Source organism: Apodemus sylvaticus, chromosome 20 (genome assembly GCF_947179515.1).
Source record: "Apodemus sylvaticus chromosome 20, mApoSyl1.1, whole genome shotgun sequence".
Taxonomy (NCBI): domain Eukaryota; kingdom Metazoa; phylum Chordata; class Mammalia; order Rodentia; family Muridae; genus Apodemus; species Apodemus sylvaticus.
Genome location: NC_067491.1, coordinates 62,608,615 through 62,632,283, shown reverse-complemented (window position 1 = coordinate 62,632,283; position 23,669 = coordinate 62,608,615). Strand labels below are relative to the sequence as shown.

The 23,669-nt window shown below is 37.8% G+C and overlaps 1 protein-coding gene across 1 annotated transcript in view; it reads left to right on the top strand.

The window, feature by feature from the left end:
* The window catches only part of LOC127671006 (vomeronasal type-2 receptor 116-like), a 42,255-nt gene extending 24,449 nt beyond the window's left edge, over positions 1-17,806 (top strand). Inside the window, exons 4-6 of the mRNA XM_052165648.1 lie at positions 539-766; positions 4,536-4,659; positions 16,878-17,806. Of these exons, the coding sequence (XP_052021608.1) occupies positions 539-766; positions 4,536-4,659; positions 16,878-17,806 (1,281 nt within the window). The remainder of the gene's footprint in view (positions 1-538; positions 767-4,535; positions 4,660-16,877) is intronic.
* Positions 17,807-23,669: the final 5,863 nt, after the last annotated feature.

The following is a 23,669-nucleotide window of genomic DNA, read 5'->3' as shown; positions in this document are numbered from 1 at the left end:
GATTATCCACCAAACTCAAATAACCTCATCTTAAGCATTGAGGCTGTGAAAATGTCAGGGAATATAAGGATATACCTAGTTTTTCAAAGAAGTTGAGATCCGTTCACTCCATAGTCCTTGAACATTTGGTAGTACTTGGAATAGTAATAAGATCATTTCTTTAAACCATGGCAAAGTAATAGGCTCTTTTGTAGCATTTTATAGATTCTTGGAATTATATTGTATTCTATTAGATAATAGTGATAGAAATGAAGTAGTTTCAATCTTTTGAAAAGGGATAAAAAGTTGTGAATTGTTTGCTGTATTATCTTTGATCATTTGGCTCTTCTTGGCCTGGCATATTCTATGCAAATTGATATTTAAGAAAAAAATTATATTTATTTTCTCCTAAGCTTTCTTTTGTTGTGTTCAATTCCATAGAAAATTAATTAAAACAGTGTTAACATCATACATTATTGTCAGGAAATAACTCCTTATTCATAATTAAATTATAAATCCATAACTTCAACTTCATCATAAGATTTCTCATATCTTTTAGCTTCACCCTTTTCTGAAGAATATTCAAGTCAAAAACTCTGTTGGTGACCCTGTGGTTCTGGACTGGAAAAGGAAGGCTGATCCAGAGTATGATATTAACAACGTTTGGAACTTTCCATCAGGTCTTTCACTATTGGTGAAAGTGGGTACATTTGTTCCTAGTGCTTCCAAGGGGAAACAGCTGATGATATCTGAATACATGATTAACTGGCCCATAGGATTTACAGAGGTGTGATTCTAAGTAAATCTTATATGCTTCTTGATGTAGTAAATCTTGGTTGTTAATAATTACCCCATCAATACTCTCATAACTATTATTATTAAGAGTTTTACTGATCGCTCATTCTTGTGGAAGTGTTTTAAACATTTTTAAATTATCTAATCATTTTGACCTTTAAAGAAAGGTTATCAATTACTACTTTCTGACATCATTGTAACAAAAGAGATATCAGGCTGTTTACATTAACTTCCAGAGTCCAAGGTAAATTTTTTTCAAAATCACATAAATTGAACTTCCCTGAGAAGAGGAATCTTAGTATACATAGTATTTCTGAACTTCTTTCATCAAGGAAAACCTGTCGAGTATTATCATAAAACATGGTAGTATGAGGGACCATTAATATGGGAGATATTTCCCTAATTTATTAAAAAATGGGATTAGAAAAAAAATAGTGAAAAAACACCCTTACCAATAATAACCACAAATAATGTAAACTATATTGGTGTAACTCTAACCAAAGAAATCAAAGACATGTATGAAAACAAATTCAAGTCCTTGGAGAAATAAATTGAAGAAGATGTCAGAAGATGGAAACCTCTTTCATCCTCATGGATGAATTTGATTAAACTAGTGAACATTGGAAATTTAGAGTGTTCCCTAAATTTTACAAATTTCATAAAGGAATTTACAGATACAGTGTAATTACTATGAAAATTCTCAGACAATTATTTACAGACCTTCAAAGAGCAATTCTCAACTTCATATGGAAAAACAAAAACCAAGGATAGCTAAATGAACCTGAACAATAAAAGAACTTCTGGAGAAATCACCATCCTTGCCCTCAAAATGTAATACTGAGCAATGGTATAAAACCTTTATGGTTTCCTATAAAATGAAAGTAGTTGATCGGTGGAATGAAATCAGTTCCCTGTAGTACATTTACGGAGACTTGATTTTTACAGAAGCCAAACCTTACAATGGAAAAAAGAAAGCATCTTCAACAAATGATGTCTCTCCCACTGAATATATGCTTGTAGAAGAATGCAAATAGACCAATGTTTATCACTCTGAGGACACCCAAGACCAAGTGCTTCAAAAACCTCAACATAATACCAAGATACACAGAGTCTAATAGAAGAGAAAGTGGGAAATAGTTTTGAACCCATTGGCAGAGAAGACAATTTCCTGGACGGATCATGAAACCATTGATAACTGAACCTGAAACACTCCCATAAGGCAAAGGACATTATCAATAGGACAAAAATTGCAGCTGATAGACTGTGAAAAGATCTTCATTAACATTACATTCAGTAGAAGCCTAATATTCTAAATAATAAGTAATTCAAGAAATTAGATTCCTTAATTTGAAAAGCTAATAACAAAATTTTTAAAATGTGGTAAAGATCTAAATAGAGAATTCCCAAAGGGTAGCCTTGAATGTCTTAGAAGCAGTTAAAGAAATGTTCAACAACCCTAGTCATCAGGGAAATGCAAGTGAAAATGACCCTGAGAAATCATCTTACACCAATCAAAATGGCTAAGATAAAAAGAAAAGTTCAAGAGATAGCATATGGTAGTAAGAATATAGAGAAAGGGCAGCACTCCTCCGTTTCTGGTGAGATTGCAAACTTGTACAATCACACAGGAAAACAATCTGGCATTTTCTCAGAAAACTGTAAATAGTACTACGTGAAGACGTGTATATATACTGCTCCTGGGCATATAACCAAAACTGCTCTACCATATCAGAAAGACACTTGCTCTCCTATCTTTATAGTAGCCTTGTTCATAATAGCCATAAACTGGAAACAACCCAGATAGGCCTCAGTGGAAAAATAGATTCAGAAAATGTGGTTCATTCACATAGTGGTCTACTATTCAGCTATTAAAACACTCGGCCATTATAAATTTTCAAGGAAAATGGATGGAACTAGAAAATATCCTCCCCAATGAGGTAACCCAGACCCAAAAGGCATGCACAGTATTTGCAAACTCTTGAGAGGACATTAGTCATAAAGTATATATTAGCCCTGATTCAATCCACAGACCCAATGAAGCTAAACAAAGCAGGATACTGAAGCGAGGATATATGAATCTCTCTTAGAAGTGGTTTGAAACAGTCATAATGGGTAGAGTGAGGGAGGAACTGGGTGTGAGAGGGAAGGTGGTAGGGAACGGTGGTCTCAGTATCAGGTGTTGGGAGAGTTAGAAGAATGAAAGGCAATCTGTAGCTGCCATCAGTATAGGGTTTGGGGGAGTCACAAGGAAGTGTCAGAGTCATCGCTTTAGGAAGGGTACCAGTAGAAAATTCAGGTGACCATAGCTGAGAAAAATAGCAGATGTGTGGAGATGTGTAACATGAAGAGGACAAACAACTCCTATAGCCATGCTGGTCCTGCCTTGGGGGGATAAGGACAACAACACAGACACAAAAATTTTGACCCCAAATCTGTCCTATTTAAAAGAAATGCAAGGATGGAAAAGAGATTGATAGAATGGCCAACCAATAATTGGCCCAATTTAAGATCCATCCTGGGGCAATACTCAGTCCCTGAAACAGTTAGTGATATTCTTTTATGCTTGCAGAAAAAGACCTAGCACAAGTGTCCTCTAAGATGCTTCACCCAACAGTAGACTGACACAGATGAAGAGATCCACAGCCTAACACTGGACAGAGCTAAGGGTCTCTTATGGAAGGATTGAGGCCCAGAATAGTACCTCCACAGTAAGACCAAGAGTCTAGTAACCTCAACCCTTGGGGGCTCTGTCAAAATAATCCACTAATCAAAGGCCATACATGAGATAGACATAGTCTCCACACCCTCAAAATATGTAGTAGATGTGCAGCTCAAACTCCATGTTGGTTCCAAATAGCTGAAGTGGGGGCTGTCCTTAAGCTGTCTGTGGGACTCACTCCACAACTTAGCTACCTTCCTTAGTCAGAGTGGGAGAGTATGAAGTTAATCCTGTAGAGACATGATGTGGCAGAGTGGCAATAAATCTAGGGGGCCCACACCCTCTCAGCAGAGTTGGGGAGGGGGAGGACTGTTAGGGTGTGGACCGGGAGGGGCAGCATCCTATATGGAAATTGAATAAAACAATTAGTGAAAAAATAATCTCACAATGACACATAAAAAATGGAGTGGTGTCAGGTGGTCCTTAGTTGTTTAAGAATCATGGGTGAGAAACCCATGATTAGCAGGATAGTAAACAGAAATACTGCACATTCTCCATTTCTATTAATTTTCCAGTTTTCTGCTTTAACTCCTGTCCTTATTTCCATTGATGAGAAACATGTCTGTCCTCAGTTTACTATTGGCATGCTGTCTGATCACAATAGAAACCGGAACTAAGACAACTGGAAAGGCAGTCACAATCAGTTTTCAGGTAGCCTTTGCTTTTAAGCCTTTGGCAGAGACACAACAAACTGAGAGGATGTTCTTTTATTTTTAAGTCTCATCTTGGAAAAATGGGGACAACAAAACCAATGCGAGGAAAGTAGGATTCCCTTCAGAACATCACAGTTGGAGGGTGAAGTTCATCATGGCAGGGAATCAGGACAGCAGTGATTTGAGGAAACTGGGCAGATTCTGTCCACATTCAGGAGGAGGAAAGCGATGGCTGTTGCTGGCCAAACTTCATTTCCACTTTTCATTCAATAGCACGTTTGTACGTTTTTAAAAATAAATTTTAATTAATACACCTTCCATTATAAAATATGTACTTGGGCACTGATTAGGAGCTAAGCATTTTGTATCTTGTATTAAATATTTTTCAGATTCCTCGGTCTGTCTGCAGTGAGAGCTGCAGCCCTGGATTCAGGAAAGTTGTCCTGGAGGGAAGGCCTACCTGTTGCTTTGACTGCAGTCCTTGCCCAGACAATGAGATTTTCAATGAGACAGGTCAAGGGCAAGTCGATCAGAGGGTTTTACATCTTCTCTACGGCGCACTGACAAAACTAAGTAATGAAAAAAATTAGACAAGAGAACTACGTGGCAATTACATTACTTCAGAGTCGCAACTAAATCTTTAAGTCTATGCTCTTTCTTTAAAATTTTTTAATTGTTTGTTTTATTTGTTTACATTTCAAATATTATCTCCCTTCCTGTTTTGCCCTCAGCAACCCTCCTATCCTATCCCTCCTGCTTCTATGATGATGCCACCCCCACCCACACAACACCTTCCTACTTCAGAGGCCTAGCATTCTCCACCACTGCGTCATCCACCCTCCACAGGACTAAAGGGCTCCCCTCCCACTGATGCCAGATAAGGTAATCTTCTGGTGCATATGCAGCTGTACCCATGGTTCTCTCCATGTGTTCTGGTTGGTTGATACTGTTCTTCCTATGGAGTTGCAACCCCTTCAGCTCCTGCAGGCCTTCGTCTAACTCCTCCATTGGGATTCTTGTGCTCAGTCCAGCGGTTGGCTGTGAGCATCCCCATCTGTATTTCTCAGGCTCTGTTAGTAGACACCTGTATCTGGCTCCTCTGAGCAAGCACTTTTATTTTTATTAGTTATATTCTTTATTTACATTTCAAATGTCGTCCCCATTCCTGATTTCCTCCCGAAAATCCCCTAACTCATCGCCCCTCCCCCTGCTCACCATTCCACGGACTCTCACTTCCCTGTCTTGGCAATCCCCTATACTGGGGCATCTAGCTTTCTCAGTACCAAGGGCCTCTCCTCCCTTTGATGTCCAACAAGGCCATCCTCTGCTTCATATGTATCTAGAGCCATGTGACCCTCCCTGTGTACTCTATGGTTGATGATTTAGTCCCTGGGAGCTCTGGGGGAGCTGGGTGGTTCATATTGTTGTTCTTCCTATGGTGCTGCAAACCCCTTCAGCTCCTTGGGTCTTTTCTCTAGCTCGTCCATTGTGCTCAGTTCAATGGTTGGCTGAGAGCATCCACCTCTATATTTGTCAATCACTGGCAGAGCCTCCCAGGTGACAGCTATATCAGGCTCCTATCAACAAGCACTTGTTGGCATCCACAATAGTGTCCAGGTTTTGTAACTGTATATGAGATGGATCCCTAGGTGGGGCAGTCTCTGGTAAATCTCTCCCTCAGTCTCTGATCTACACTTTGTCTCTGTATCTCCTCCTGTGGGTATTTAGTTCCCCCTTCTAAGAAGGACTAGAGTATCCATAATTTGTTCTTCCTTCTTCTTGAGCTTCATTTAGTCTGTGAATTGTATCCTGCCCCTCTTCTCCCCTCATCCTCCACTCTGTCAACCAATTTTCTCCCTCTAGCTCCCATTATTATTTTCTTCCGTCATCTAAGTAGGACTGAAGGATCCACAATTTGGTCTTCTTTCAGCTTGATCTTCATAGTTTCTCCATTGTATGGTGGGTATTACAAGCCTTTTGCCTAATAGCCACATCACTATGAGAGAGTAGCACATATGTTTCGTGTTCTTTTGCTACTTGACATCCTCAGTAAGGATGGTATTTTCTACTTCCATCCGTTTGAATGCAAAACTCAAAGTTGCCATTTCTAATAGCTAAATATCACTCCATTGTGTATTTGTATGATAAGTATTGTATCCATTCTTTCATTGATGGGCATCTGGGTTGTTTCAAGTTCTGGCTATTATAAAAAAGGCTGATATGATTATATTGGAGCATCTTTTGGATATATGCCCAGGAGTGGTGTAACTGGATCCTCAGGTAGTACTATTTACAATTTTCTGAGAAACTAACAGACTGATTTCAAGAGTGGTTGTACCAGCTTCCATTCCCACCAGCAATAGAAGAGTTTGCTTCTTTCTCCACATCCTTACCAGCATTTGCTGTCACCTGAGAGTTTGATTTTAGTTATTCTAAAGGGTGTGTGGTGGAATCTGAGGGTCATTTTGATTTACATTTCTCTGATGACTAAGAATGTTGAACAATTCACTAGGAGCTTCTAAGACACTTGAGATTCCTTATTTGGAAAGTCTTTTATTAGCTCTGTATTCCATTTTTAATAGCATTACCTGGTTCTCTGGAGTCTTTATGCTAACGTCTTTGATCAACTTCACTTGAAGTTTTGTGCAGGGTGATAGATATACATCTATTTTCATTCCTCTACATCAGACATCCCATTAGCTCACCACTATTATTTAGATGCTTTCTTTTTTCCCCATTGTATGATTTTGGGTTTTTGTCAGAAATTTAAGTGTCTGTAGGCATGTGGCTTTGAGGATTGGTACCATTAATCAATCTGTTTGTTCCTAGACTAGTATCATGCAGATTTTATTACTATTACTTAAGGTCAAGGATGGTGTTACCTCCAAAAGTTCTATTATAGTTCAGGATTCCCTTAGTGATGCTGGGATTTTGTTTTTCCATATAAAGTTAAGATTACTATTTCAAGGTCTGTAAAGAATTGTATTGAAATTTTTATGGGAATTGGATTGAATATGTAGGTTACTTTTGGTTTGGTAATCATTTACATTATGTTAATTTCGATTTCAAGGACATGAGAGATCTTTGGATATTCTGATATCTTTCTCAATGTTTTCTTCAGTGATTTCAAGATAATTTCTTATAGGTTTTCAGTTGCATGGCTAGAATTACATGAAGATATTTATATTATTTATAAATATTGTAAAGTAATCTGTTTCCATAATTTCTTTCTCAGCTCATTTATCATTTGTGTAAAGAAGGAATATGGCATTTTTAATGTTAATTTTGTATTCAGCCACTTTTTTCTGATTTTTAATATTTCTTTAATTATTATTTCTTTTTTCTTTTTTATTAATTTTATTAATTTTATTCGATACATTTTTTATTTACATTTCAAATGATTTCCCCTTTTCTGGTCCCCTACTCCCCGAGTGTTCATCAGTTGTACGTGTTCTCTGGTAGAAATTTTTGGAATTATTTATGTTTATTATCATATCATCTGTCAAAAGCAATACTTTGACTTCTTTCTTTCCAATTTGTAGCCACTTGATCTGTTTTAGTTCTCTGACTGTTCCAGCTACTACTTCAACCTCTGTATTGAATAGATTAGTGAGAGTGGGCAACATTGTCTTGTCCCTGATCTTAGTGGAATTAGCTAAGTTTCTGTCCATTTAATTTGATGTTAGATACTGGCTTTCTGTATGCTGTTTGTGTAAAATTTAGATCTTTGACATATATCCCTGATTTTTCGAACACTTAAAAAATGAATTAATGTCACATTTTCTTTATTTTAATTAATTTTTTACACTCCATATTTTATTCACCCCCATCGACTCACCAACTGTTCAACATCTCATACTTCCTTCACATCCTCTGTCTCCACATGGAGGTCCAGACCCCCACCCTGCCTGACCTCTAAACTCCCTGAGGTCTCCAGTCTCTTGATGGTTAGGTGCATCATCTCATAACACTGACCCATCAGTCCTCTACTGTATGTGTGCGGGAGCTGGTATATGCTGCCTGTTTGGTGGTCCAGTGATCGAAAGATCACATAAGTCCAGATTAATTGAGACTGCTGGTCCTCCTACAGGATCGCTCTTCTCCTCAGCTTCTTTCAACCTTCACTAGTTCAACAACAAGGGTCAGCTGCTTCTGTCTATTGGTTGGGTACAAATATCTGCATCTGACACTTTCTGCTGCTTTTTGGGATTTCCAGTGCTCTGTCAAGATAAGAGGTTCCTTTCTGTGAATGAATTGGTATCACATTTTCATAATGTTTCCTTCAGCATTTAATGAGATGATCAATATGTTTTTTTTCTTCAATTTTTTTATATGGTGAATCAGGCAGAAGGATTTTCATGTATTGAACCATCTTTGGATCTCAGGGATGAATCCTACTGAGTTATGGTTTATGACATTTTTGATGTGTTCTTGGAATTGGTTTGTGAGTTTTGATTTTTATAGATTGTTTTTAGTATTTCTGCATCAATATGCATAAGTGAAATAGGTCCGAAATTATTTTTGTTTGTTGAGTCTGTGAAATTTGTGTATCAGTTTGACCGTGGACTCATAAAATGAGTATGGCAGTGCTCCTGCTTCTATTTGGTGGAGTAATCCATGAAGAATTGGTTTTAGCTCTCCTTTAATAGTCTGGGAGAATTCTGAAATAAAACCACTTGGCCCTGGGTATTTTTTTTTATTTGATATATTTTTTATTTACATTTCAAATGATTTCCCCTTTTCTGTTCCCCCACTACCCAAAAGTCCCATAAGCCCTCTTCCCTCCCCCTGTTCTCCCATACACCCCTTCCCACTTCCCTGTTCTGGTTTTGCCCTATACTGCTACACTGAGTCTTTCCAGAACTAGGGGCCACTTCTACATTCTTCTTGCACATCATTTGATGTGTGGATTATGTTTTGGGTATTCCAATTTTCTAGGGTATTTTTAATCAAGAGACATTTCATGACTGCTTCTCTCTCTTTTTTTTTTTTTAGGGTTTTACAGATATTTATATAGGATACCTGATCTTGATTTAACTTTAGTAAGTATGGAATTTGTTTAGAAATTCAGCCAGTTCATTAAGCTTTTCCAGTGTTGTGGAGTATAAGCTTTGAAGTAAGCTAACACTTTTTTTTTCTTGTGTGTGTTTTTGCCTCCCTTTTCATTTCTGAATTTTTTTATTTATATATATTTATTTATGTTTGATCAGATATTTTCTTTACTTACATTTCAAATGTTATCCCCTTTCCTCGTTTCCCCTCTGAAAACGCCCTATTCCATCGCCCCTCCCCCAGTTCACCATCCTACATACTCATGCTTCCTTGTCCTGGCATTCCCCTATACTGAAGCATCGAATCTTCTCAGGACCAATGGATTCTCTTCCCGTTGATGTCCAACAAGGCCATCCTCTGCTCCATACGAAGCGGGAACCATGGGTTCCTCCATGTGTACTCTTTGGTTGGTGGTTTAGTCCCTGGGAGCTCTGGGGGGATTCTGGTTGGTTCATATTGTTGTTGCTTCTATGGGACTACAAGTTCCTTCAGCTCCTTGGGACCTTTCTCTAGGTCCTCCATTGGGGACCTTATGATCAGTTCAGTGGTTTTCTGAGATCATCCACCTCTGTGTTTGTCAGGTACTGGCAGAGCCTCTCAAGAGACAGCTATTTCGGGCTACTGTCAGCAAGTGCTTGTTGGCATCCACAATAGTGATTGGGTTTGGTGACTGTATATGGGATTGATCTCTCTGTGGGGCAGTCTCTGGAAGGTCTTTCATTCAGGCTCTGCTCACACTTGGTCTCTTTATCTCCTCCCATGGGCATTTTGTGCCCCCTTCTAAGAAGGACCAAAGTATTCATACTTTGGTGTTCCTTCTTCTTGAGCTTTGTTTGGTCTGGAAATTGTATCTTAGGTATTCTGAGCTTCTAGGCTAATATCCACTTATCAGTGAGCACATACCATGTGTGTTCTTTTGTGATTGGGTTATCTCACTTGGGATGATATCTTCTGCTTCCATTCATTTCCCTAAGAATTTCAAAATTAATAAATTCATTGTTTTTAATAGCTGAATAGTGTATTCTATTGTGTAAATGTACCACATTTTCTGTATCCATTCCAGTGTTGAGGAACATGTAGGTTCTTCCCAGCTTCTGGCTGCTATGAACATAGTGTAGCATGTGTCCTTATTACATGTTGGAGAATCATCTGGGTATATGCCCAGCAGTGGTAGAGCTGGGTCATCAAGTAATACTATGTCCAAATTTCTGAGGAAACATCAAACTGACTTCAGAGTGGTTGTACCAGCTTGCAGTCCCACCAGCAGTGGGGGGGGGGGGGTGTTCCTCTTTCTCCACATCCTTGCCAGCACCTGCTGTCACTTGAGTTTTTGATCTTAGCCATTCTTACTGGGGTGAGGCAGAAATTCAGGGTTGTTTTGATTTGCATTTCCCTGATGACTAAGGATCTTGAACATTTCTTTAGGTGTTTCTCAGTAAGAGAAAGAAATTACAAAAATAACATCCTACACAGTAATCACCAACAATATAAAGTATCTTGATGTGACTCTAACCAAACAAGTCAAAGATCTGTATGACAAGAACTTCAAGTCACTGAAGAAAGAAATTGAAGAAGACCTCAGAAGATGGAAAGATCTCCCATGCTTGTGGATTGGCAGGATTAATATAGTAAAAATGACCATCTTGTCAAAAGCAATATACAGATTAAATGCTGTCCCCATCCAAATTTCAACTCAATTTTTCAGAGTTAGAAAGAGCAATTCTCAAATTCATCTGGCATAACAAAAAACCCAGGATAGTAAAAATGATTCTCAAAAATAAAAGAACTTCTGTGGGAATCCAGCATCCTGGACCTCAAACTGTACTACAGAGCAACAGTGTTTAAAAAGTGAATGGTAAACTGGTACAGTGACAGACTGGTAGATCAGTGCAATGGAATTGAAGACCCAGAAATGAAACAACACACCTATGGTCACTTGATGTTTGACAAAGTAGGTAAAACCATCCAGTGAGAAAAAGATTATCATTTCATCAAATGGTTATGGTTTAACTGGTGATCAGCTTGCAGAAGAATGCAAATTGATCCATTATTATCTCCTTGTACAAAGCTCAAGTTCAATTGGATCAAGGACCTCCACATAAAACCAGATCCACTGAAACTAATAGAAGAGGAAGTGTGGAAGAGCCTCGAGCACATGGACACAGGGGAAAATTCCCTGAACAGAGCACCAGTGACTTATGCTCTAAGATAAAGAATTGGCAAATGGGACTTCATAAAATTACAAAGTTTCTGTAAGACAAAGGACACTGTCAATAGAACAAACACAATGGCAACCAACAAATTGAGAAAAGATCTTTACCAACCGGATATCTGGTAGAGGTCTAATATCCAATGTACACAAAGAATTTAAGAAGTTAGATTCCAGAGAACAAAAGAAACCTATTAACAATGGGGTACAGAGCTAAACAAAGAATTCTCAAGTGTGGGTTTTATTTATTTTGATACGATTGCTATGTAGTTAATATGGTGAGGTTTTGTCTATCTTATTGATTTTCTCGATGAACTAGTTCTTGTCTTCATTGATTAATTTTATTCCTTTTGCTCTAACTGATTGATTTCAGCCCTGATTTGATTATTTCCTCTTCTTGCCTCCTCTTCCTTGTATTTCATTTTTCTAGAGCTCTCACATATATGTTTAAATTACTCTTTTGAGAATTTTCAAATTAAATTCTTTATAAAGACACTCAGTGCAATGATCCTTCCTCTTAGAACTATTTTTACTGTTTCCCAAGAATTTGGGTTTGCTGTGCTTTGTTTTTATTGAAATCTAAAAATTTCTTTATTTCTCCCCTAATCCAGAGATCATTGAGTAATGAGTTCTTCAGTTTTCATGAGTGTTTAGGTTTCATGGTATTTCTGTTGTTGAAGTCCAAATTTCCTCCAAGGTTCTCTCATAACAGAAAAAATGATGTTTCAATTTTCTTGTATCCATGAAGGATGCTTTGTGACTGATTATCTGGTAAATATTGGGGGGAAGAATCCATTAGGTGCTGAGAAGACAGTATATTCTTTTATGTTTGTGTGAAATATTCTCTAGATGCCTTTTAAGTGCATTTAATTCATAATGTCTATAAGTTTTGTTATTTCTCTGTTTAGTTTCTGACTAAATAACATGTCAATTGGTGAAAACAGGGCGTTGAAATTAACCACTAATAATGATCAGAGTTTGACATGTGGTTCAAGCTTTATCAATGTTTCATTTACAAATGTTCATGCCTTTGAACTGGAGGCATGCATGTTGAGAATTGAAATATCATCTTAGTAGATTTTTCCTTTGCTGAGTATGAATTATCCATTCCCATCTCCTTTTATTAATTTTAGTTGGAAGTTTATTTTAATAAGTATAAGAATGATTATTTCAGCTTACTTCTAGGGATTTTTGTCCTGGAAATTTGTTTCAGAACTTACTCTAAGGTAATGTCTATTGGTATTGCTGAGTTGTTTGTTTTATACAGCAAAATGAAAGCATCTTAGTCAGGGTTTCTATTTCTGCACAAACATCATGACCATGAAGGAAGTTGGGGAGGAAAGGGTTTATTCAGCTTACACTTCCACATTGCTGTTCATCACTAAAGGAAGTAAGGACTGGAACTCAAGCAGGTCAGGAAGCAGGAGCTGATGCAGAGGCCATGGAGGGATGTTACTTTTGGGCTAGCATCCCTGGCTTTCTCGGCATGCTTTCTTATGGAAAGCAAGACTACCAGCCCAGGGATGGCAACACTGACAAGGGGCCCTTCCCTGTAATCACTAATTGAGGAAATGCCCCACAGCTGTATCTCATGGAGCCATTTTCTCAAATGAAGCACCTGTCTTTTTGGTAAGTCCAACCTGTGTCATGTTGACACACAAAACCAGCCAGTACAGATAGTTCTTGTTTTTGTACTTGTTCTGTTAGTCTGTGTCATTTATTGAGAAATTGAAAATCCATAGATGGTGAGAAATATTAATGTTCAGTGTTTGTTCATCCCTATTATTTGATGTTGGTGTTGTGTGTATATGGGTTTGTGTGTGTTTAAATTGATTTTCCTTGTATGGAATTACCTATTTCTTGTGTTTCCTTCAAATTAGCTATCATCTTTCTGTTGGAGTTTTCCTTCTAGCATTTTGTTTTATGAATGGATTTTTGGATAAATATTGTTTAAATCCAGACTTGTCTTGAATTATGGTTGTTTACTCCATCTATTGTGATTGACAGTTTTGCTGGTTATAGGACTCTAGGTTGGCATGTGTGTTGTTTTCATAGGTTTTAAGATATCTGTCCAGGCCCTTCAGTTTTTAGAGAATCTATTGAAAATGCACAATTCTAACAGGTCTGCCATGGAATGATACCTGGTCTTTTCCCTCAGTGCTTAGTCTTTCTTAGTCCTCTACATTCTGCATTTTCATTATTTTGTTGAGAGAGGACTTTTCTGGCCCACTCTATTTTGTGTTACACAAGCATCTTTTATGTTTATAGGTATTTCTCTCTTTACATTGTGATTTTTTCTAATATAATTTTGTTGAAAATACTTTCTCACCCTGGGATCTGGGACTCTTTACCTTCTACTATTCCGATCATTCTAAGGTTACTTGTTTTCCTTGTATTCCAGATTTCTTGGCTATTTTGTTTCAGGGATATTTTAGCGTTAACATTTTCTTTTACTGATGTGCCAGTTTCTATTTTTGTATGCCTGAGATTCTCTCCTACATCCTTTCATCTTATTGGTGATCCTTGCATTTGTTGTTCTGTAAGCTTCTTTAGGTTTTCCATCTGCAGTTTACCCTCCGTTTGTATTTTCATTCTGGCTTCTATTTCCACTTTCATTTCCTGAACAGCTTTACTTATTTCCCTGGTTAACTGTAGTTTCTGCTATTACTTTAAGAGATTTATTTGTTTCCGCTGTAAAGTCCTATATTTGTCTGATTGTGTTTTCCTTTTCTTTTTTAAGCATTTTATTCCTTTCCTCTTTAATGGCCTCTATCATCTTCATAAGACTGGATTTAAGGGCACCGTGGTTCAGTTGTGTTAAGATTTGCAGGGCTTGCTGTTGTAGAGTAAGTTTGCCCTGTTGGTGTCATAAAATTATTGAATTTTGTGTTTGAGTTCGTTTCATGCCTTTAGGCATCTAGATGTTTTTTTTTTATTTTAAATAATAAAACAATAAATAATTCGACAACATAAGGAGGTCAAAGGGATACAAATTGGAAAGGAAGAAGTTAAACTATCATTATTTGCAGATGACATGATAGTCTACCTAAGAGACCCAAAAAACTCCACTAGAGAACTCCTACAGCAATCTAGATGTTTTAGTCACTGCATGTTCCTGTTATGATATATATTGGGATGATGGTTAACCACCGTGATCTTGGTGTGATAGTCCCCTGGTGTATATTTTGGGGCTATATGGTTCTGGAATAGCAGGTCTTAAAAAGATGGCAAGAGACTTGGCAGAAAATTTTATATCTGGCAGGGACGATCTCCTCAGAGCCATGCCTGACAAAGTTTTTTGGGCAGGGACCATTAGAGAAGGAAAGAAATCTAAATGTTTTGGTTCTGGATCAACAGGCTTGATGAACCTGGGCTGAGATATAGTGGGAGAATAGAAGTCTGGTGCAGATTTCTGGATAATTATATTTCCTCATCTATTAATTTCCATTATTTGACTGTAAAATATTTTATATAAGGTATTTCTCTGCTACATATAGACTACCTAATTGCCTGTTAATTCGGTTATAGTTCCTGTATGCAGATTGAAGACATATAAATTTCACTTATGAATTTAATGTGGTTGTAGAAGGACCACTTCAACTGTCTCCCCAAAATGCTTTTTTTTATTACAGACTGAAGTTCAGACACTTTAGAGATATGTACATTTGGAGGGATGGAATAGAATTAAGGTTTAGACCTACATCACAGTATCAGATTGCATTGATTAAAAGTACAGCTACATATATGTTGAACACTCAAAAGTTAAAGAAATTACTGATCAAAGGAATTTGAATACAGGGAAATATAATAAACATATATTTCAAGACAAACCATATGCCTTATACGAAATAAATTTTGTCTTATAGATCAGTTGCCATAAATTAATGAATATTGTTTATAAGATATAATATTAAAAGCTAGTATAACACAGCAACAAATATAATCTAACAACGTAGCAGAACAGATTTATGTAAAATTGTTACATTAGCATGAATAGTCACATTGAGAAAATGTTAACTATTTGACAGGAGAGTTCAAGAAAGCATAAGATAGATACACAAATACAGAACTGAGTGTAAAAAGAAGTAAATGTAGTCTTTCTGTATCTTTTAAGGAGAAGTGAAACTAAAATAGTTTTTGAAATAAAGCCTTTACAAAAATACGGAAAGTTATTTGTGACAAGAAATATGTGATTAAATAATATTAGGAGCATTTATTTTTCTCCTCTGAGTTTTATTCACAAAGATTTAGTTCTTAAAATCTATTCTGGTGGAACAAAGAAAACATAAATTTAGCTATTAAGTAGTTGTTTTCCTGAAAATCTTTCAAAAAGTTTTCCAAAACAGTAAACTAATAGCCACGAAATTATCTCAATTTGAAAAGGAATTTACATCCCCTACTCTACCCTTAATTCCATCACAGAACCCAGTAGTAGTTAAAAGAGAAAAGGCCTACTAACTTTTCCCAAACATCCATATATTCACTATAATATCTGTGAGAACTTCCTTCCATCAAAAATGAAAGGGGCTGGGGAAAGATAAGGAATGGTTTGAAGACATATTTAGTAGTTTCCAACCAACATCACATGAGAAGAAAATATTTTCAAACTGAAAAAAATTTATAAATAAAAATGAATTTGTGTCATATATCCCAGACTAAAAAATCATTTTACATAAGAAATTCAATGAAAAATGTTTATTTCAAAATTGATTTCGCATCTTCTATTGGAAATTTAGAAATATTTTTGAGAACTGGCATAAAAATTGAATTAGTTATTGCCATGTAATTTGGTATTTTCTAGTTTGAAAATATATGCTTCAACTGTATTACAAAATATAAATAAAAGAGAGGTAAAAAGCAAAAAAATAAGAATACTTCAATATACAACTAAAATAAATCGGCTCTAGGTATGAGATTTTATGGGTGTTTTCATTGTCAATTTGACACAATCAAGATTTATGTAATAAAAGAAAACCACAATTGAAAATCCTTTGAAGGGCTGGAGTGTAGCAAAAAGTTTTATACATCCTCATGTTTAGTGGTTGCTGTGGGCTGCGCTGCCTCACTGGGTTGGTGCAGCTCTGAGGAGGTGATCATAAGCTACATAACAAAGCAGGTCAGGGAAAATAGTAGAGGCAGGGCAGGCAGCACCACACCCCAGTGGACTCACCTTCAGTTCTTACCTCCTTATTCTACCTTCAGTTCCTGCATGGTTTCCTCAGTGATATATTTATAATGTATAATGTGAAAAATACCCTTTTCTCCAGAAAAAGATACTCTTCATGGGGTTTTTCGAAAGGTGTATAAACCTTACCTTGTGTGATTATTCACTTTAGAATACTCATATCTCTATACCAAAAGTGACAAGGGAACATGGTTGTAATAACAATCCAATGAGTTTGAAGCATAAAATGTATTAGGATCAAGGGAAACTTGACCATGCATTCATGATCAACTTCATTTCCACCAGGTATGGATCAGTGTGTGCAGTGTCCAGAAACTCATTATGCAAATGCAGAGAAGACACACTGCCTGGAGAAAACTGTCACCTTTCTGGCCTATGATGATCCCTTGGGGAAGGGACTCACACTCGTGTCCCTTGGATTTTCTAGTCTCACAGCTCTTGTTATTGGGGTTTTTGTAAACCACAGAGACACTCCAGTAGTGAAGGCCAATAACAGATCTCTCAGTTACATCCTGCTCATCATTCTGACCCTCTGTTTCCTCTGTCCATTGCTCTTCCTTGGTCTTCCAAACACAGCCACATGTATCCTGCAACAGAACGTGTTTGGACTTCTGTTCACAGTGACTCTATCCACTGTGTTGGCCAAAACCATCACTGTAGTTATGGCCTTTAAGGTTACAGCTCCAGGAAGAAAGATCAGATGGTTGCAGATATCACAGGTCCCTAAGTGTGTCATTCCAGCTTGCACTCTGATACAAGTACTTCTCTCTGGCATATGGCTGGGAACATCCCCTCCCTTTATTGACATGGATGCTCACTCTGAACAGGGACACATCATCATTCTTTGCAACAAGGGCTCAGCTGTTGCCTTCCACTCTGCTCTGGCCTACCTGGGAGTCATGGCCTTGGGTAGTTACCTCATGGCTTTCTTGTCCAGGAACCTTCCTGACACATTTAATGAATCCAAGTCCATGGCTTTCAGCATGCTTGTGTTCTGCAGTATATGGGTCACATTCCTCCCTGTCTACCACAGCACCACTGGGAAGGTCAGGGTAGCCATGGAAATGTTCTCTATCCTGGCTTCAAGTGCAAGCATTCTAATTGTAATCTTTTTCCCTAAGTGCTATATTGTTTTGTTTAGGCCAGAATTAAACACACTTCCTCATACCAGGGATGAAAGACACCACAGGGGCAAATATTTACTTAAAACATAGTTCACATGATTCTTCATCTAAACTGAATTTCACTGGATCTCTACAGATCTGACCATAACATATTAGGTCACATGTTTTTCCTGTGATGGCTTTGTGGGTATGGCTTCTTCTCACCAGATATTATATTCTGAGCTTAATTCCCGGGAACTCCATGATGAAGTAAGGAATCGATTTTCTGAAGTTGGACTAGTGCATTTCCAGTCCCCAAAATAAGTAAACATTTGTAATATAACTTTAGAAAACCCTTTTGAAAACAATCATAACATTGAGATATGATTGCATGAGCTCTTATTGTTTCCACTGACTTAAATTATTAATTTTTCCTATTGAAATCTCTCACATTTTGCAGTAAGGACACTCTATTCACCAAATCATGTGATGGTCCTGGGGCTTTTTCTCTAAGTTCTTATTTCTAAATCATATTAATTACTTCAACCAGTGGTGTTTTTTACTTTAAGGACTTTTCATTTCTCTCAGTGCTGACTATGCAATGTCTTTCTGGTGGCATTGGTTTCTAACAGTTTCAGATATCATGAATTTCACACAGTTTGACTGCCACATAAATCTTTTTACCACAACATTCCTCATAAATTTTTACATTTTCAAATCTTTTAGTACTGTTCTTATTTCAAATGAAGTCCTGAAACAGCAATCAGCAGAAACCATGGCATAGCTAAATGTGACCCATTCTTCATGTTTCTCCTGCTAAATAAGCAATTAGTTCTCTGAGTCTGAGGTCAGCATCATGTGGGCGAATCCCTGACACTGCTTCACATATGTACAATGTGTAACATGATTATATTGACCAATAAAATTCTTGTTCCTCTAGAACCATAAGTTAATTGTGACATCACTCTACCCATTATTCTCTACCTTCTTATCCAAAATTATGAAAAGTGTCCTTTAAACTCTTCCCACCATATTTTGAAAATTTTGTGTATCTCAAAATCTAAAATTATTTCTTGACACCATATAAAGATAATAGTGGATTAAATCCTGAGTCTTTGCAAACAAACAATGTGCTCTAAAATTATGCATAATTTTTAGCACATAGAATTCTTTACTTTTAAAATCTATTCAAAATGTGGGCATGTAACCCACATTTTCAGACTAAGTTAGCAGACCACTTGCCCAAAACTCACAATGGTAATGGTTTGCTCCTAACATGAATTAAAATTTGCTTGACCATCTTAAATCTGTGGTTCACAAGCTCTATAACTTTGTGACCCTTTAATATATTCCCAAATATTCTGGTTACTCCAATAATAATATTATTTTCATGGATAATTCATCACAATAATTCTGCTACCATTATGAATCATTAAATAATTATCTCCTGATCAAAGGTATTTGGTGACTCTTGTGAAGAGTCCTGTGAACACAGATGGGACATGACTCAAGGGTTGAGAATCACTGCTCTCACTGAATTTACAGTAATTTCAGAACTTCAAAGGCATCCTTCTTTACTTTCAAAGGAAAATAAACTAACTCCAGTATACTCTCGTTTTCTTCCCTCCTTCTTCCTTCTTTCCTTCCTTCACTCCTTCCTCTCTGCTTCCTCTCCTATGTTTTTCCTTTTCTACTGATAAAATCTTCCTTGAAGCAAAAATTATCTGTCTTCAACTAAAAGCTACTTGTCTAGATAACCATCAGCAGCTTTGGCAGTCTAAATCTTTTAGGGGAATATTTTTTATTCTCTCTGAACCAAAGACTGCTATTAATAGCTATAATGGACTCATTTATTTACTGTACTTTAATTCAGTTTAAACATTTATTACCAACTCACATATTCGCCAACCATTGGCAACTTATCCCTTTTGTTAAAAATTGATTCTTTTCTTAAACAAAATATCCTGATTACAGTTTTATCCCAATTTAATCTTCCTAATTTTGCTCTACTCTCATCCCTTCTGGATCTAGTCCATTTCTGTTTCTCATTAGAAAAGAATAGGATTCTGTAAGACAAAAACAAAACATACTAGCAAATCATATAAGAAAAAAAGCCCATCTCATTGAACTAGGACAAGGCAAATCAACCTAATGAAAGGAGACTAAAAGAATTCTTTTTATATTAATTATTTTAATCGTAAACACAGATATTTACAGTTAAGGGTCTTTATGGACTGTAGAGTTTCATGATATTTAACATATGTCTTAGAAAGGTTGAGACTCAGTCTCATATCTGTTTTATGATATAATTAGAAATTGTACTTAGCAAGTCTCTTTGTGATTATTTGTTCTAGTGGTAAAGCTACCAATGGTACTTCATATTTTTTATTTATTATTATCAGTATATTACTAATCCCCAATTTATTTTTACAGTTCAGTCTCTATCCCTTTCCCACTCTGCCCTCTGACATTTCCTCACCCCATTCCTCCACCACAGTCTCCAAGGGAATGGCCCAACCTCCAACACCCCCACCCCCACCACACACCACCAGGCCTACACATTTCCTGGGACCTCAAGTCTCTCAAGTGATAGGTGTGTCTACTCTCAGTGAGGCCATTTCAGTGAGTCCTCATGTGTGTGTGTGTGTGTGTGTGTGTGTGTGTGTGTGTGTGTGTGTGTGTGTGCGTGAGGGGCCTTGGGCCAGCTAGTGTATGGTGGCTGTTCACATCCCGAAGCAGACACCTGAAGGTTCCCACTGGGGCCCACTGGATTCACCAGAGCACACCGACTTCTCCCAGCTGGCTGCCCAGAAGCCCCTCTAGCCTCTTGCAGGACTTGGAGATGCGGTGTTGCTGCCCAGGCTAATCTGGATCTGGAAGCGGAGAGAGCTGAGGGCTCCTGCCAGAGGCCTCAGGACTGGAACCCAAGCTCTGGGCCACAGGAGCAAGCTGTGCTGCGAGCTCCCAGACTGCCTCTGGTTGCACACCGGGTCTCCCGCACTTCCTGGAGACCGAGTGCTGTGGTCCTGGCCATGCAGATCCCAAAGCAGGCACCCGAAGGCTCCCGCTGGGGCCCGCTGGATTCACCAGAGCACACCGACCTCTCCCCGCTGGCCGCCGGGAAGCCCCTCTTATGAGCCTTATTTATAATATCCAGAAGCTGGAAAGAACCAAGATGTCCCTCAAAGGAGGAATGGGTACAGAAAATGTGGTATATTTACACAATGGAATACTACTCAGAAATTAGAAACAAGGAATTCACAAAAATTTTAGGCAAATAATTTGATCTGGAAAATATCCTAAGTGAGGTATCCAAATCACAAAAGAATACACATGGAATGCAATCTCTGATAAGTGGATATTAATTAGCCCAGAAGCTCTGAATTCGGGAGGCACAAATCGCATAACAAATGACTCCCATGTAGAAGTATGGAGAGGTTCCTGATCCTGGAAAGGATTGATCAAGCATTGGAGGGGAATATAAGGACAGAGAAAAAGGAGGAAGGTGATTGGAGAATGGGTGTAGAGAAAAGGTTTATGGGACATATGTGGAGGGGGATCTGCGAAAGGGGAAATCATTTGGAATGTAAACAAAGAATATAGAAAATAAAAATATTAAAATGAAAAAAAGCAAAAAAGAAAAGTAAATGAAGACTATATTCAGTAAAAATAAATAAATAAATATTCAGACATTAAAAAAAAGATATGGCAATACCTTTCAGGAAATAACATCTATAAAACATAGGTAGCCTACTTCAAAGACATCCAAAGTATTTCTAGTAAAAAGCAGGAGGGCAAAGTTGTGGCTAATTGAAGATGCAATAAGGCACAGGGGACAGCATTCAGTTCACCTGGTTAACAAGAAAACACCCTTTTGCAGTTGGAGGCAGGAGAAACAAATGAACCTTATCTAACTGTAATGTGTACATGTGGGAAATTACTGAAGATAGGTTTTTTTTTTTTTTTAATCAATGTGACAAACGCCTGAAGTTCTGGTACATACAAAACTGAAAGACCCAGGCAATGAGTACTTGTATTAAGTTTGCAGTTAAATATTTTTAATCCTTTTACTTAATCCCTTCTTACCTTTGGCAAAAAGCCCACAGAGACCAACTGCTGAGATCCTCCCAGAGATCTCCACGACCAAGAAACAGAAACACCTACCAACTCTTTTACCCAGAGGCCTTTGCTCCTTTGTGCTACACCCAGTTAACTGGTCCACCCAGAGGCCTTTGTGTCCTGTCCTCATGCTATGCCCTGATAAATAAATACTTCACCAGAGACCTTGCACCCTGGTTGCAGGACAGAAGAGCTCATGGTACACATTTCTGCCCATAGCCACTGTACAGGAGGCAGTCACAAAGACTTCTGCCATCACTGCTGACAGGAACGCACTCTAGCTGGAGGTGGCAGAAGGGCAAAGGGAGCCTTCATTTTCTAAGCGGAAGATGGGGATTATGAAGATGAATTTCTGAAGACACAAAGTGAGTTGGAATGAATTTCATGTCCTATTAGAACGGTGTGGGTTTTAAGGTACTGCAGTGAACAAGGTGTGAATGGAGACCTGGCCTCTGCCCCGTCAGGAAGAGCTCTGTGTTTCAAGGTCCTGCAGAAGTCTGAGTGTATCAGTTGCAGAGCTGGTTGGGTTCTAGGGAAGAGGGAATTTGTTTCTGTGTGACAGAAGGTGAAATACTGGCAATCAAGTAGAGAAAACAAAGTCTAAGCCTCCCACAGTGCTGCTTAGTGAGTGCTGAGGTACAGTTAAGCAGCTAAACACATGAATGATGCAAGTTCGGTACTTTCTTCTGGCGTTACCTTGTTGGAATCTTTATTCTCAGAAACGTTTGAAACATCAGGGCATGCTTGTTATGGATTATCCCATAAACTGACTGGTTTGGAATCCTATGCTAATGTTGACACACAAGCCCTTGGAGATAAAGTCTGTTGTCACAGCATATCTCCAACAGCTGCGGAGCCAGAATCCTGGGCTGGCATTCAGGGCTGTACAGAGAGCATTATATGGACAAGAACAAGGGAACTTGTCATGCCTAGTTCTTCATTAGAATACTTAAATGTAACCTCCCTCCAATGAGTTTACCACAGGCACAGTGCTTTGAGTCATGCCTTACACCTCCATAGCAGGTCCTGGGAGAGCTTGTTTTTCTTTCAGTCTCTTTTGTGACCACCTGGATACCAAAGCATCTCCTTTTCAAGGTCTGTGCCCACTTATAAGGACTCAAATCATGATTTCCATTTAGAGTTTTGTGCCAAGAGGAGCTAATTCTTATGGAATTGGCAAAAGGAAAAAGAACTTGCTGTTTCTCTCTGCATGGCATAACAAAAGTAACTATTTTCTTTTGCTTCAAAGGACAGCAAAGTTGGTATAAATTGTCATGATATTATGGGTGGTACTAACTTTGTCTTTTCATATTAATCTTTTCATTCATAGTTGAATGTCTTTATAGGAAAAAGAATCTTTTATACAGTCAAGAATCCTTGTGATTGGGGGAGCACTGACAAATGCATGGCTTTATACAAAGGTCAGTTGAGTTGCATGTATTCTTAAGGTTTTCATTGTTTGCTGTATTGGAAAGTTTTTATTTTGCTGTCCTAAAAAAGGTACACCACCACAAACTTATGAACCATAAGAGTTAAAATATAAACTCTTGTGTTAAATCATATACATTGGAAAATTGATACTGATGTATTTTAAAAAAGTGACAGGGCCCTTCTATGTATGTAGACAGGGTCGGAAGAAAGAAGTAGACGGGTTGTTATAGTTAAATTTCAATGGATACACACATGGATTTCTCATAAGTAACACTCTCCAATTTGTGTAAATAACATGTGCAAGCAATATATATATAAAGTTGAAGCTCTACCACCCTCAGTAAGACAATAGTGATAGACAGATGGTGCAGTGCTTCCTGGTATTAAGAAAGTCCTGGTTTGGGTCTCAGCAACACGTTGACTC